General features: G+C 43.7%; 1 protein-coding gene and 1 long non-coding RNA gene across 3 annotated transcripts; one reads left to right on the forward strand and one right to left on the reverse strand.

The window, feature by feature from the left end:
- Positions 1 to 168: 168 nt before the first annotated feature.
- Positions 169 to 8,874, reverse strand: LOC136449844 (uncharacterized). Of its 2 annotated transcripts, none has more exons than XR_010758164.1 (5): positions 8,224 to 8,874; positions 2,462 to 3,943; positions 1,102 to 2,047; positions 806 to 946; positions 169 to 485 (listed from the first exon to the last, which is right to left on the reverse strand). It is a non-coding gene; the product is annotated as an uncharacterized lncRNA (long non-coding RNA). The 2 variants fall into 2 exon arrangements; XR_010758163.1 differs by having other exon boundaries at positions 1,102 to 2,061.
- A 1,820-nt stretch (positions 8,875 to 10,694) lies between these two features.
- On the forward strand, positions 10,695 to 11,337 carry LOC136454521 (alpha,alpha-trehalose-phosphate synthase [UDP-forming] 5-like). Its single transcript, XM_066454914.1, has 3 exons — positions 10,695 to 11,012; positions 11,107 to 11,193; positions 11,332 to 11,337. The coding sequence occupies exons 1-3, from the start codon at positions 10,695 to 10,697 to the stop codon at positions 11,335 to 11,337; spliced, it is 411 nt and encodes a 136-aa protein (XP_066311011.1).
- Positions 11,338 to 13,965: the final 2,628 nt, after the last annotated feature.

Genomic DNA, 13,965 nt, shown 5'->3' on the forward strand with positions numbered 1-13,965 from the left:
ACAGGTCATTAATGCTCATTCTTGGATTAGAAGCAGGCATGCCACACACAAACATTTTTTCACGGTAAACAAAACATAGTTGTCACATCAACTTTTCCTACAGTTCACATGCAATGCATTATTTTGGACTCAAATAAACCAAACATTACATCAAATCGTGGGCGGCAAACAGCACTTGGCGCAAAAAAAAATATCAGTGCGCTCCATTTTTACACAGAAGAGGCAAACTAACATTTGAAACTAGCGCTCCCAGCGCCATTTCTCTAACTCATGTGCCAATAAAGCCGGGTAACCCTTTGTTCCACTCATTTGAACCATTCCTCATGCATCCTCCATGATAATAGACTTGAACACAGTACCAGAAGGAGGGGAGGAGTTGCCAGATCTCAACAAGAAGCCTGATGAACATGAAGAGGATCATAATCCCTTCAAAGATGTAGTGGATGCAATTGAGGTTGGGGGATCTGGTCACTTTGGTCTCCATCCTGATCAAATTCATGAACAAGCAGAAATTCATCAAGGTAAGCTCGTTTGCTTGTATCCAAATCTGAGTGTACTGTTTCAAGCTCTCTCTCTCTCCCTCTCACACACACACACACCCTCTCCCTCTCCCTCTCCCTCTCCTAAAATTAGTGTGCTGGTTTATTTCTGTCCTAAAAATCATAAGCAACATCAGGGAAACTCTTTTCTGTACCACTTGTTCTATGTAACATCTCTATCCTAAAATAGCATGGGCATGTTTACTTCCTCTCTACTAAAATGACAGGCAACATCTGTGAATTTTTAGTTTTTATTTATATATCACCTGAAACTCTTGCAGCAGAGATTCTCTTTATCAGCTATGGGGGTAACAATGCCTTTCATAATCATCAGCTGCTTCTGTACAGATGAAAATGTTGGCCATCCATTTGATTTGAATGATCCACTAGTAGAACAACAAGGAAACCTGCATGCAGGTGATTATTTCCCTTAGGTTTAAGTCATGTTTGCGAATAATTGTCCCTGTGAAAAGTTTGATAATTTATTTAATGACAATCAACACACACCATCTACATTTTTTTTAGAAAATGACAACACTGCCTTACAAGCAGAACATGATACCTAGGATCATCTCAAACAAGACTTCCGCGTGTACATAGATGCTGTTGACATCATATTTGATGAAGAGGAGTTGTCTGACTCGGATGACAACGAAGATCAGCAAACCCAGCAAGAAACAACATATATGGCTAGGATTTTGACATAAAGAGAACAACAAGACATTTATGAAGACTTGCTTCGATTAAGCAATAATGACAAATTAAAAAGAGACAGCACAACACTTATTGCTGCAAAGTACAATGTCCATGTGCGTACAATACAACGGGTATGGCAGAGAGCAAAAAAATATTTAGAACAAGGCATACCAGTAGATGTCAAATCTTTGCGACCTAAGAATTGTGGTCGTAAAAAAAATTCAAGTGGACCTCACAAGGGTTGTTGATATTTCCTTAAACAAAAGGGGTACCATAAGGTCACTAGCAACTGCTCTTAATATCAATAAAAGCTCTCTACATAGGTTGTTCAAAGAAGGCTTGCTACGACGACACTCTTAACTCATTGAAGCCTTATTTGAAGGAAGAAAACAAACAGGTAAGGCTGCGGTGGGTTCTCTCTATACTAGAAGAAAGTACTCGATCAGACAATCCCAAGTTCAAGAAAATGAAAAATATTATTCACTCAGATGAGAAGTGGTTCAATGGGACAAAGAAGAATATGACTATGTACATGCATCCAGATGAAGAAGACCCACATAGGACAGTGCAAAATAAAAACGCCATTCACAAAGTCATATTTTATTCTGCTGTTGCAAAATCCTGTCCTTCGATGGCGACGTAGTTAAGCTTACAGTCCCACCAAGTTCCATGACGACGATCCCAACCACGCATCTGCTTTGCAGGCCACATCGTATGGCTTGAAGGGATTCTCAAGGGACGCTTCATTCGCAAGTGGCGAATGAACCGGCTAGGCCCATGTGCCCTGTTGCCGCCTGCCATCCAAGGATTGCCTGACAAAAGAACACTGCAATAAGAGAATCACACTTGATTCTCGTGCAAATGATGAACTGATATGACAGAAAAAGAAGGGACTATAAAATTTGAGAAACAGAAGCCATTCTTCTTAATGAAAAAAGCACTAGCACAGCAACAAGATTTCTGAGCATAATAGTAGCTTAGCCATATTTTTCGTAAATGTCTAGGCCATCAACAGAGTGGATCAGATGTGCCTAGCTTAATTTTCTGAGCACTATAACGGATTATTCCTGTACAACCCAGTCCTGTACAACCCAGTCCAAAGGCTCAGCATGCTCTTCACACATTGGTGCATGATGTAGTTAACCTCTTTTTTTATTTGCTTACAGTGCTCATGGAAAGATTGAAGTTTTTTCAGAATAGAGATGTGATTTTTGGAGGAGGAATACCTTGACGGAACTTTAGGGTCCTCAGCATAGGCCCTCAGATCCAGCCCCGCTCCGCCTTCACCTGGTAGGAGGCAAGGTTGTGGGAGGCAGCGCGACGACAGCAGAGGGCAGCGTCGACGAGGAGCAACGAGCCTCTGCAGGTCGGCGCAGAAGCCGTGCTCCACCCTTGCGCTGTTGAATGAGTCTTGGCGACGTCACGCGGAGGAAGGGCCTGCATTCCCGGCTCCCTTGGCCCGGCGCAGGATGCAAGGGAGGGGCCGGGCCAAAGGAGGTGGACGCCGTGCACCACCGCACGAGTGAGCCTGCGCTCCCGCCTCCCGCGGCCTAGCGATCGGCGATGATGCGGATGGGGCAACCGGCAACGAGGATGGGGTGAGCGGCGACGAGGATGCGGCGACCGGAGACGATGCAGATGCAGATGGGGTGACAGAAGACCGACGAGGATGCGATCGAAGAGGGCGAGATTGGGGATCAGTGGATTTTTTTTACGAAGTACCCAGCCTGTGCGGTGGTGCGAGGGGGAAGCGGTGAAGGGATAAGGCTGCTGCAGGCGATGAGGTTTCACGTGGTGGGAGTCTGCACCTATGTATGGAACTCACGTCACTAGCCCAACGAAACACATTAAGGGACACCGCTCTTTCCTCCTAGAACGACGGACATTAAGAGACGGAGTATATAATATATAAGTGGCCGTACATCACCTGTGGCACTGAATCCAGGTCCGACTACAGGACGTCCAGCAGCCATGAGGGGTAACATGGAAGGAAGACAAGATAACGAAAATACAATTTATAAATAAATAAACACAGCACATCTGTGCGTGTCCGGCCGTGATGTACTTCGTGAGTACCTGCTCGGTGAGCTACGGGCAGTTGTGTAAGGCTGTCTCCACTCATTGCGGAAGCCAAATCTAAAATAGGTCTACAACACAATATCTATAGCTTCCAACAGAGTACCTATATAAAAGACCTATTTTAAGTGTTAGGAGTGACATAACCCAAATATAAGTATCCTCTCTTATAGAGACCCATTTACAGAAATGGTTGTTTTTTGGGTCTTATTGTTATTGAGCCCTTTGTCTAAAGCGCTACCCAAAGACGAATGAGTTTTATATTTTGGGTCACGGGGAGACGGTCTAATAAGCTGAACTTTGCCAGTCTGCTTTAATTAAACAGTGCCGCTAGCAGGTGCTCGTGTTCGGTTGTTCTTTATTTAACATGAACCAAATCATTGCAAGTGTCCTCTGCTGATTCCACCGCACAGCTGGGACTAATTTTATGCTTTTGCCACGAAAGAAATCGGACGACAAAGACGGCTTACCTAGAGATCCAAGCTGAATTTTGACCTGTGATTTCCCCCGTTTCTTTAGCTGCTGCTCATCTGTGTGCAACACTGACAGCAGGCGGGTCGATGCTGACAGCAGCTTCAATCGTCAAAATTCAGCTGCTCATCTGTATGCAACACACTGACAGCAGCTTCAATCTGTAGTGCAGACAAACGTTGCTTTAGCAGCTACTCATCTGTGTGCAACACTGACAAAGCATTTCGTGCTACGTTACAATTCCCTGGATCCATGGTTACAATTACTTGTTACAACCATTCCGTGCTCTTTATACACAATAAAGCAGAAGCTAATCTCACTTGCACGGTTGATGTCGATTGTTTACCAGCTAACCAGCACATAGGTTTATTTTAACAGAGAGGACTTATCACACTCGCTTTTGTATCATCAACGTCGCTGCAGTGCAATGAACTCCAGCTCTTGGGCACGGAGGATCCAGACCGGGATATATTCTTTGTAGTCCCGGTCGCCATGAGAGCCCGTTGCATACGCCTACCTGTGCTGCTTGTGCGGTCTTTCCAGGTGGGGTGTGTGGTCAGTTTTTACATCATTCATGACCAACTTCTGAACGGGGCTACATACAGGCTGTTCCACCAGCGCATCTGGCAAGCAAAAGTAACTACTTATATCGATCGAACATCCATGCTGGACGTCGGTGGTTTCAGCAACTGCAGTTAAGTTTGTAAAACGTCGACCAAATATCTATTGTCCATTTGGGAGGGGCACTAGGATCCAAATTCTCAGGGTTACTCGGTTAGTGTGAGTTTGGACTAACCTTTCAAAATTCATAGGCATACTCTCCATCTCCCAACCTACTAAACAGATGATTTTTACTGGCCTCCTTTTTTCAGGGTCGGTTCAAATAACAAACCACATCTAGTGATCTAGAAATGTTTGTTTGCACTAAACTTCTGAATCGTCTGTGCAAATCGAATTTCAGGAGCGATTGACTTAATAAAACCACCCCTAAAAATCTATCTATTGCCAAAAGCGGTTGACATAAAACAGCCGCCCTAAGAATCCCATTTTTAGGGAGATTTCTAGTGCCAACCATCCATGAAAATGAGTGTGGATCCCGCGGAGCATATAAATTCAAAATTTTCAAATCAAGCTAGATGAAAACATAACTTATAATGAAACTGTAGAGCTCAGCAGGATCCGGAGCCATCATGCCAGCCAAGTACATCTATGCTTTTTGAACGTGCATCGCTTCAAACTTTTTGGAGCCACATGAATACGTTTTTGATTGAATCTTAATAAAATACTTCAAATTTGATAGAATTAATTTTGGACTTAATATGACCCATAGTGTTAGCATGGGCTATACTAGTATACAGGAAGTGGCAAGAAAACTAGGTGCCTTCCACTCATCACTTCCAAGCTATACTCGTGTCCATTATTTTCCTTCTTTTTTTAAGATGTGGCACAAGTATGGAAACTTTTTTTTCTAGAATTGTTTGCCAAATAATTATGAATTTTTTGAAAAAAAAACTGTTATCTTTTCCTTTTCATCCATGGTTTTGAACAAGGATTATTTAGATCAACTGATGCTGACCTGGTGGTGTGTAGACGTGTTCTGTACGTAGTGCTAATCAGGGTGCTATCCGACAACAAGTGACAAAACAAAACCCAAGAGCCCTTTCCTCTCGCTACTGATTTTGTCGAGGACACGCAAAAGACAAACCAAGCATTACCACTCACTTCCATATTCTCCCTTCTTCACCATCTTTGTAACAAACGGCGCAAGTATTGATCAAATAAAATGAAAAAGATCTTTCCCAAAAATATGGAAAGGTTTGAATAAAAAATTGTGGAGAAGTTTTGACAAATCAAAACTTGCCTAGATTGTTTGGAAACTTTCAAAAAAACTTGACTTGAAGCAACTCCAATAGAATATGTATCTCACTCATAATCTGTAAATTTGACAGAAACATAAAAAATACACTACATCTTCGCCATCTCCCTCTCTAAAACAGCTGGACGCTGGTACGCTGTCCTGCAGAAGTCGCTCGATCGGCAAAATAGGCGAGACGGTCTCGCTCTCATCCAGGTTGGCCCAGCGTTTCCCGAATGAGTCAATAGTATTAGAGAGCCAATTTAGAGATCTAAGTTTACATATGTTCTTGGAGTTGCTCTTACTTTGCCTTTTGTTTTAATGACGAATTTAGACCAAATTGATTTGGTGGCGTGTAGTGCCAATTAGCATGCTCTCCAATAGTAAGTGACAAAACAAACCTAGTCTCTAGTCACTCGCTTTGACAAGGTAGGCTACAAAAAAATTGACAAAATTGCTTGATTGCTGGCCTGGCATGGAGTACAATATTGAATATTGCAGCACTATAAGATATGTTTTGTATATTCCTTTAAAAACTTATATTTTATTTTGCACTTGTAGTCTGCGTGTTTGTTTTTAGGTTCTACTGCCATATATAGCTACTTACACAATATTGCCAAAAAAATTAATCTCGCCATGAAATTGGCCAATCCTGCGTGGAACGATAATATTTATTACTGGAAACGTGAATTCCCAACATGTGTTTCAAAAACTATTGACTAATAATAACTTATAATATGTTTCATCTTTCTTATCAAATAGTCATTTGATTTATGTACAACAAATAAACACATGCTCTTCTCTAGGAAATTGGCAGGCTTCCTGGTATACCATTTCATGCGGTCGTGGGATGGTATAAGATTGCCACTGATCAATCCTGTGAGCATATATATTCACTATGTATATTTTGTACACTACATAGCAAATTAATAAGTTAACTTACTATCTGCCATGCACAGCTATCAACTTCACTAATGATAGAATTCTTGGTGGACATTTTGAAGAGCCGTGCAAATGAATGTTTTGAAAAACTTCCCTGAAGATCTCCAAGGCCTACTTAAGGTCTTAGGCACATTGTAAATTAGATGGTTAACGCGAGACATAACTTTATTATGCCTTGTTATGCATAGTGTTTCTCGGATTATACATTGGTCATATACAATTGTGTGAAAGTTGAACTATCGAAAAAAATATTGTCGTTTTGTTGTTTTCATGTGCATCCCTAAAATGAAGCCGTGGCGTTAGCACGGGCACTATACTAGTTTGGATATATTGTTTTGGAACGTTCGTATTTAATGAGCTCCTAGAATATATCCGTCACTTTTACATTTTCCACCTAAACTATTATAAAATTCAAAGTTTTAGTCTAGTCCCTACGACTTGTGTCATTCCCATGTAAAAGTGTATGCTACACATATTGTAAAATTCAACCTATGTAATATGATTCAACCACTTTCTTCTAAGTGTACATTGTTTATAAGAAATGTCTAGCCATCTTTTCTTAAGAGAAAATCCATCTCTACGCTAAGCCTGCAGCTTTTGTGAAGTGTGAACATCACAATATTTGAAACAAAGCAAGTTCATGGGTTTCCAAATTCCAACAGGGTAACCATGCTTTAGGGACACATCAGTTGACAGTTGAACCAAACCTCTAACATTCTAAACAGCCAGAAAAGAAATAAATGAAAACATAGCAGTATTTGCCGGAATTCTTTCCTTAAAACACGCAATCATTATGTTAAATTAAACAGGGAACTAACTGTATGAAGTGTGCCAGTCTACAGCTCTTCCCAAAACCTCTCCATGTGCCATAGACAAGAACAGCTCTTGCCCTTTGCTCACTACCATGCATTATATGGTCGACAGAAAGAACAAAGTGGATCTAGCAAGGCTAAGATGAATGGTTGGTCTGATTCTTCTGTAACCTACGAAACAACTTTTTCTTTGTTTGTTTGTTAAGGGCTGATTGGACAGCAAAGCTTAAGCATTGGAAGGATGAATTCATTTCTACACTGCAGCATTACTGGTTAGGGACAAAACTACCCTGGTCTGCTTTCATCAAGATTGCTGGTGAAACTTGCTGGTGGGAAGAGCCTTTCAAGAAGAGAGGCAACAACTGACATGCACAACAACAGATATCTACAGGCTGGTCTAGTTTGTTGTGTACATCATTGTTCCGTTCATGGGATTTTTACTGCTAGTGTTCCTCAATTTATTTATTTCCAAACATGCTTCCATCAACTTCCCAGGACAAAATGAAAGGAGAGGCATGTTCTTGACTATTTGTAAGTTGCAGCTACCTGACATTATATTGCTTATTATCTGCCATGAGTATCTGCAACCAAAATACTACCATATACATTATTTCAATTGATTAGCATAACCTGCTGATGCCATTTGAATTAATATTTGCTTATTATTTCTTTATTGCAATGATTGGTTCACGGGTGCTTCTTCTTGCTGTACAGGAAGAAGCATCAAAAAGGAAACTGACAGCAATAATGGAGTATGCAAAATTTTTGCAAGATATCGCAAAAGAAATGACAAAGGAAGTTCAGATATCTCGGAGATGAGTAGATGGCTTACGAGGTAGATGTAGCTGGAGGGAATGAGGAAGCGGAGCGAGGCGAGGTGATCGTTCATGAGGCGCCGCCGGTTGCGCCGATGTGCGTCATCTGGTGGCTCTCGACCTCCTGGGGCTTCTTGCGCCTCTCCTGCAGTGGCGCAGCGCGCGCATCCTTGACCGCTTCCTCCGCCTATCGGTCTTGGCCACGAGCGCAGACACTGTCGCAGGAGCCGCCGCCGCGGTCGCAGCTCTCGAGCAGAGGTCAGAAACGGCGCACCCGAAGGCCTGCCGCTTGCGCCGTCATGCTGCTCCTCCTCCACCACCACGATGCCCGCGCATTGGAGCAGAGCTAGGAGGGCATCTGCTGCGCCGCCGCAGCCACCGCGGCGCTAGTGCTGACCGCCTGCCTAAAAATCCATGACCGAGGCATAAGGACAAATCAGGCGACGGATCCAACCACGCAGCCAGTGGATCCGGACGAGGAGTTGCCGGAGCTACAGCCGGCAAGAAGTCGACCATTGACTCGGAGAAAGTAATGGGAGAGGAGAGGCGGTAAGGCATGGTAGTCGTCGGAGACGGTCGGATGCTGCCCTCCTTCACGGATTGAGGGGAAGGCTAGAGTGGAGAGGGGGCAAGAGGTGGCGGCGGCTAGGGGTTTGGGCACCGCCCAAGACACCAGTGCGAGAACACGGCGACGCGGAGGGGAGCGTAGGGAATAGAGATGAAAAAAAAAACGTGCCCGCAGGTACCCGATCCGGTGGGCACGGATACGGGCATGAATTTGTGCCTGCGGGCACGGGCACAGGTTGCTGCCCGTGGCGGGTGGCGGGCGCGGATGCGGGCATAAGATTTTTCTCGCGGGCATGGACGTGCGAAGCCACTATCCGCGCATATATTACTAAAGATGGCAACGGACAGAAAAACCCGCGGGCACCCGACCCGACGGGCGCGGATACGGGCATGAATCTGTGCCCGCGGGCACGGGCACGGGCACAGGTTGCTGCCCATGGCGGGTGGCGGATGCAGGTGCGGACGTGCGAAGCCACCTTCCGCGCGGATATTACCCATTGCCATCTTTAGTAGGGAAGATGTGGCGGCTGCTAGGGTTTTCTAATCATGCTATTCTTTCGTACATTTTGTTCTCACCAGTCCAATAAAAAATCCAGCACCATTGATTTATGTGTCAAAACCATACATGTGGTATATATCCAGTGGCAGTAGCACGCTGATAATTATTCTTTACAACGCATGCTTTGTACACATTTATACATTGATGATTCAGCTTACATCATGCTGATGTCATAAACATATTTTTGTTCTATTTTAAAAAATACCAACACAGTAATTCTACAAATCTCCGTACAGTATCTAGCCCCCTACATTTTACCCTATCTACATTACTATTCTATTCTGTCTCACCATAATTCCGTTCAGTCCATGACCTTGCATCTTTTTAAAATCTAGTCCTGAAATTTTCTGATGCTCACTTTTCTCCGTATTTATTTTTATTTAAAAAAATGTCGGTTTTGCATTTAGCCTCTAAACTTTAAACGCTCATAATTTTTTTAACCGTAGCTCTATTTTTAGTGGGTTTTTTTTGCGCTCACGAGATCATTGAATTAAGGAGGCATACGCGTTAGAAGCCTCTATAGTTTGTTTTTCTCATTTTTGGTGTACTTTTTTTTAGGTGTATTTGTTATGATTCCTGTTGTTGCTATCTATCGAAGAAGAGTTGATCAAGGTTGAACGAGAAGGAAATATCAAGTGTCGGAACAGCTTTTTGGAAGCAAGTGTCCTTGACCATCTTGCACCTACTTTATTTGAGTTAGTTAGTTAGACCATTAGTTGCATGCGGAGTCTAAATCTCAATTCCATGTTAGGGTTACTAGAAATTGACATATCATCTTTGAAACCTAGGTTGGTTGGGAATAGTTTGGCGCTTAGCTTTGTCGTCAAGGTTGGTTTGGGCAATTCAACTAAAACTTGTTAATCATGTTTATATGTGGCAAAGTTGGAAACTTTGCGAGATCATGGTTTGGGTTGGTGAATCCGAGCAGGACAGATGGAATGATGTGATGTATTTGTTGTTTTGATCTGGTGTTTTTGGGTCTACTTAAGGTCATAGGCACATTGTAAATTAGATGGCTAAGGCGAGACATAACTTTATTATGCCTTATTATGCGCGTAAGTGTTTATTAGATTATATACATAGTCATATACGATTGTGTGAAAAGTTGAACTATAGAAAAAATATCATCGTTTCGTTGTTTTCACGTGCATCCCTGAAATGAAGTCGTGGCGTTAGCACAAGCACTATACTAGTTTGGACATTATTTTGGAACGTTCGTATTTAATGAGCTCCTAGCATATATTCGTCACATTTACATTTTCCACCCAAACTATCATAAAATTCGAAGTTTTAGTTTAGTCCCTATGATTTGTGTCATTCCCATGTAAAAGTGTATGCTACACATATTGTAAAATTCAACCTATGCAATATGATTCAACTACTTTCAACCTATGTCATTCCCACTGGCTCCCTCTCCGCGCAGCGGAGGACCCAAACTCAACGTTCGGCTTCGCCTTCTCCTTCGACCCTGACGCGGTGGTGTTCCAGCTTTCGCTTGGCCTTTTGGCACCCGTCACTTTCATCGGTACACTACCCGATTCAGCCGAATCCAAGGTCGTCCCCTCCAACAAGCTCGACGAATACCTCATGGAGAATTTCTCCTACCTCCTCGTGTACCTCGACGGTGCCCACCACAACGAGTTCTATGACGACTTCTGCAAGGACTACCTGTGGACGTTGGTCCACTACTTGCTGCTGCTCTCTCCGGCCCATAACGGTGACCTAGCGCTATGACACCGGTACGTACTAAATGTTCCTCACGGTGAACATGCAGTTCGTGGACCGCGTAATCGAGGTGGTCTCCCCAAACAACGGTGACCTTGTCATCGTCCACAACTACCACCTTGGTTGCTCCCTGAAGGTTTTAGAACACACAAATCATAGCCCTGTATGTAGTGGCTAACCTAAAGAACAGAGAAAACTCAAGAACGAATGAAGAACACACTGCAACGCGATATGACGAACATCAACTGTCAAAGAACAGTGTTGTTTTCAACAGATTTAAGTGTTCATTACATCCATGATTATGTTGACGGTCACTAACACCAATTATAAACCGTCAACATATCCTACATATGTATTTAATTTCATCACCAAACATAGGAATATGGGTAAACTAATGAATTCTACGAGCTTTGGTGAATACGTGAATACAGGAGGATTTATCCAGAAAACAGCCTCTAGGACCACCCTCATACTCTCCAAACAAGCAAACCGACATTAAAAAGAGATTCGACTTGCGAAACCTATGGAAAACAACTCAAGACGGAGTGTAGAAGCTTCCACCGGAGGGTGGGTGAATGCTCTAGTTTGGTTTTGGTGAATTGATGAAACCCTAAGTGCTAACCTAGTTTATCAAAGTAATTTGAGATAGGTAGCACTACTCCAAGTGATTAAGCAAATGAAGATCATGACATGATGATGGTGATGGCATGGTGGTGATCAAATGCTTGGACTTGGAAAAGGAGAAAGAAAAACAAAAAGCTCAAGGCAAATGTGAAATTGTTAGGAGCATTTTGGTTTAGTGATCAAGACACTTAGAGAGTGTGATCACATTTATGATCGATAGCCGTACTATTAAGAGGGGTGAAACTCGTATCGAAATACGGTTATCAAAGTGTCACTAGATGCTCTAACTCATTGCATATGCATTTAGGATCTAGTGGAAAGCTAACACCCTTGAAAATGTTTGTGAAAATATGCTAACACACGTGCACAAGGTGATACACTTGATGGTTAGCACATTTGAGCAAGGATAGAGAAGTTGGTGAAATAAAGGAGGTGATATTCATGGAGAAATAGTGATTGGACGCTGGTCACGCAGTGACCGAACGCTAGGGTCCTGCGTCCAATCAGTGGCGCGCAGTGAAGGCTGCCCTCGGTCTCTTGACCGGACATAGGCGACCGGACTCTGGCTAAACACTATTCAGTGTCCGGTCATACTGATGTGGTGGCGCACAGAGTAGAAGGAGAGTGATTGGATGCTGGGCGAGTCCGGTCTAGCGTGATTGGACGCTTTCGATTATGAGTGGAACCTTACTGGAAGTGACCGGACGCTGGAGTCCTATGTCCGGTCCCACACTGTTGTGTGTTTGGTCACAACTTAAATGCTCTAATGACCGTTGAGATCAATTGAAGGGACCGTGACGCCTAAGAGGGGGGGGGTGAATTAGGCAACTTAAAATTCTAACTCTAAACTATGGCCTCTTTTTCTAACCCTAGCAAAACCTATGCAATAGATAAGCTATCTAGATGTGCAACTATGGTTTTGCTAGTGTGTTGCTATCTCTACCGCAAACGTAGTAAAGTAATCAATGTAAATGCGGAAGCTAAAGAGCAAGGTAGAGATATGCAAACTCCCGTCGACGACTTCGGTATTTTTAGCGAGGTATTGAGAAGCGCGCAAGCTTTCCCCTAGTCCTCGTTGGAGCCCCTTGCAAGGAATCCCTCACAAGGGCCAAGCTCCCGGTCGGGTACCTCCGTGGATAGCCTTGGGCCTTCCCCACGCGCAAGTGGGTCTCCGATGTGCCTCTCGGCAAGCCTCTCCCGGATGCTCCCCGCCATCTTCACTATCAAGCTTCCGGCCGAAACGCCGTGGGCCTTGTTCCCTCTGGTACACGGTGGCGGCCACACCACAAACGCGGTTGGTGTGATCTCGTAAGACTTCAAGCCCCTCCGATATACAACACTTGTGCTTGCAAGCACGGGGTGGCAAGAGGTATGCAAACCTCACTATACACTAGGCATAAACCTAGAGCAAGCACATAAGCGGTAGTCTAATCAACCTAAGCACTTCACAAAGCACTTATGCTAATCACCTAATAAAACACTAAGCACTATGCATGTGGAGATCACTAAAATGGTGTATCAACACCCTTAGTATGTTTCCTCAGCTCCACACACACCAAATGGCCGGTTGGGGGGTCTATTTATAAGCCCCACTGAGAAAGTAGCCGTTGGGGACGAAATCCCGCTTTTCTGCTACTGATCGGACTCTGACCAGCGTCCTGTCAGTACTGACCAGATGCGTCCAGTCACGAAAACGGCTCTCTGGAACCTTACTGATGTTGATCGGACTCTGGCACTCAGCGTCCTGTGCAGCGTCCTGTGCATCGAAGCATTCGGTGCAGCGTCCTATGTAGCGTCCGGTCGTTGCTGTTGACTCTGCTGTTGCTTGATTGAAGCATCCTATGTAGCGTCCGGTGCAACGTCCTGTGCATCAAAGCGTCCTGTGCATCGTCCTGTGCCCTCTGTGAGCTCGTTTCTTCGTGATCTTGCGTCGGCTTAGTTCCTATCTTCGTGCTTGGACTTTGCTTGATATCTTGTGTCTTTTCTTATGCTCCTAAGGTCTTGCTTATGGTATTGATCATCGGATCATCACGTCGCCTTTGTCCAAGTCACGTCTTGCACCCTATTGAACTACAAAACATAACACTTGCAAATTCATTAGTCCAATTTGGTTGTGTTAGTCATCAAACACCAAAATCCAAAGTAAATGGGCCTAGGGGCCATTTTCCTTACAATCTCTCACTTTTTGGTGATTGATGACAATACGACCAAAGCAAGCAAATAATAAAATTTTTGAAATTGAAAAACTATCTACTTGCTAGGATGCAATGCAAGGGGCAAGATT

This window comes from Miscanthus floridulus, chromosome 5 (genome assembly GCF_019320115.1).
Source record: "Miscanthus floridulus cultivar M001 chromosome 5, ASM1932011v1, whole genome shotgun sequence".
Classification (NCBI taxonomy): domain Eukaryota; kingdom Viridiplantae; phylum Streptophyta; class Magnoliopsida; order Poales; family Poaceae; genus Miscanthus; species Miscanthus floridulus.

Bases quoted from the DNA above. Each gene is read 5' to 3' on its own strand.
- LOC136454521 (XM_066454914.1), top strand. From the start codon at position 10,695: ATGCAATATGATTCAACTACTTTCAACCTATGTCATTCCCACTGGCTC. The intron at 11,013-11,106 runs GTCCACTACTTG...GTGAACATGCAG, and splicing joins AGGACTACCTGTGGACGTTG to TTCGTGGACCGCGTAATCGA.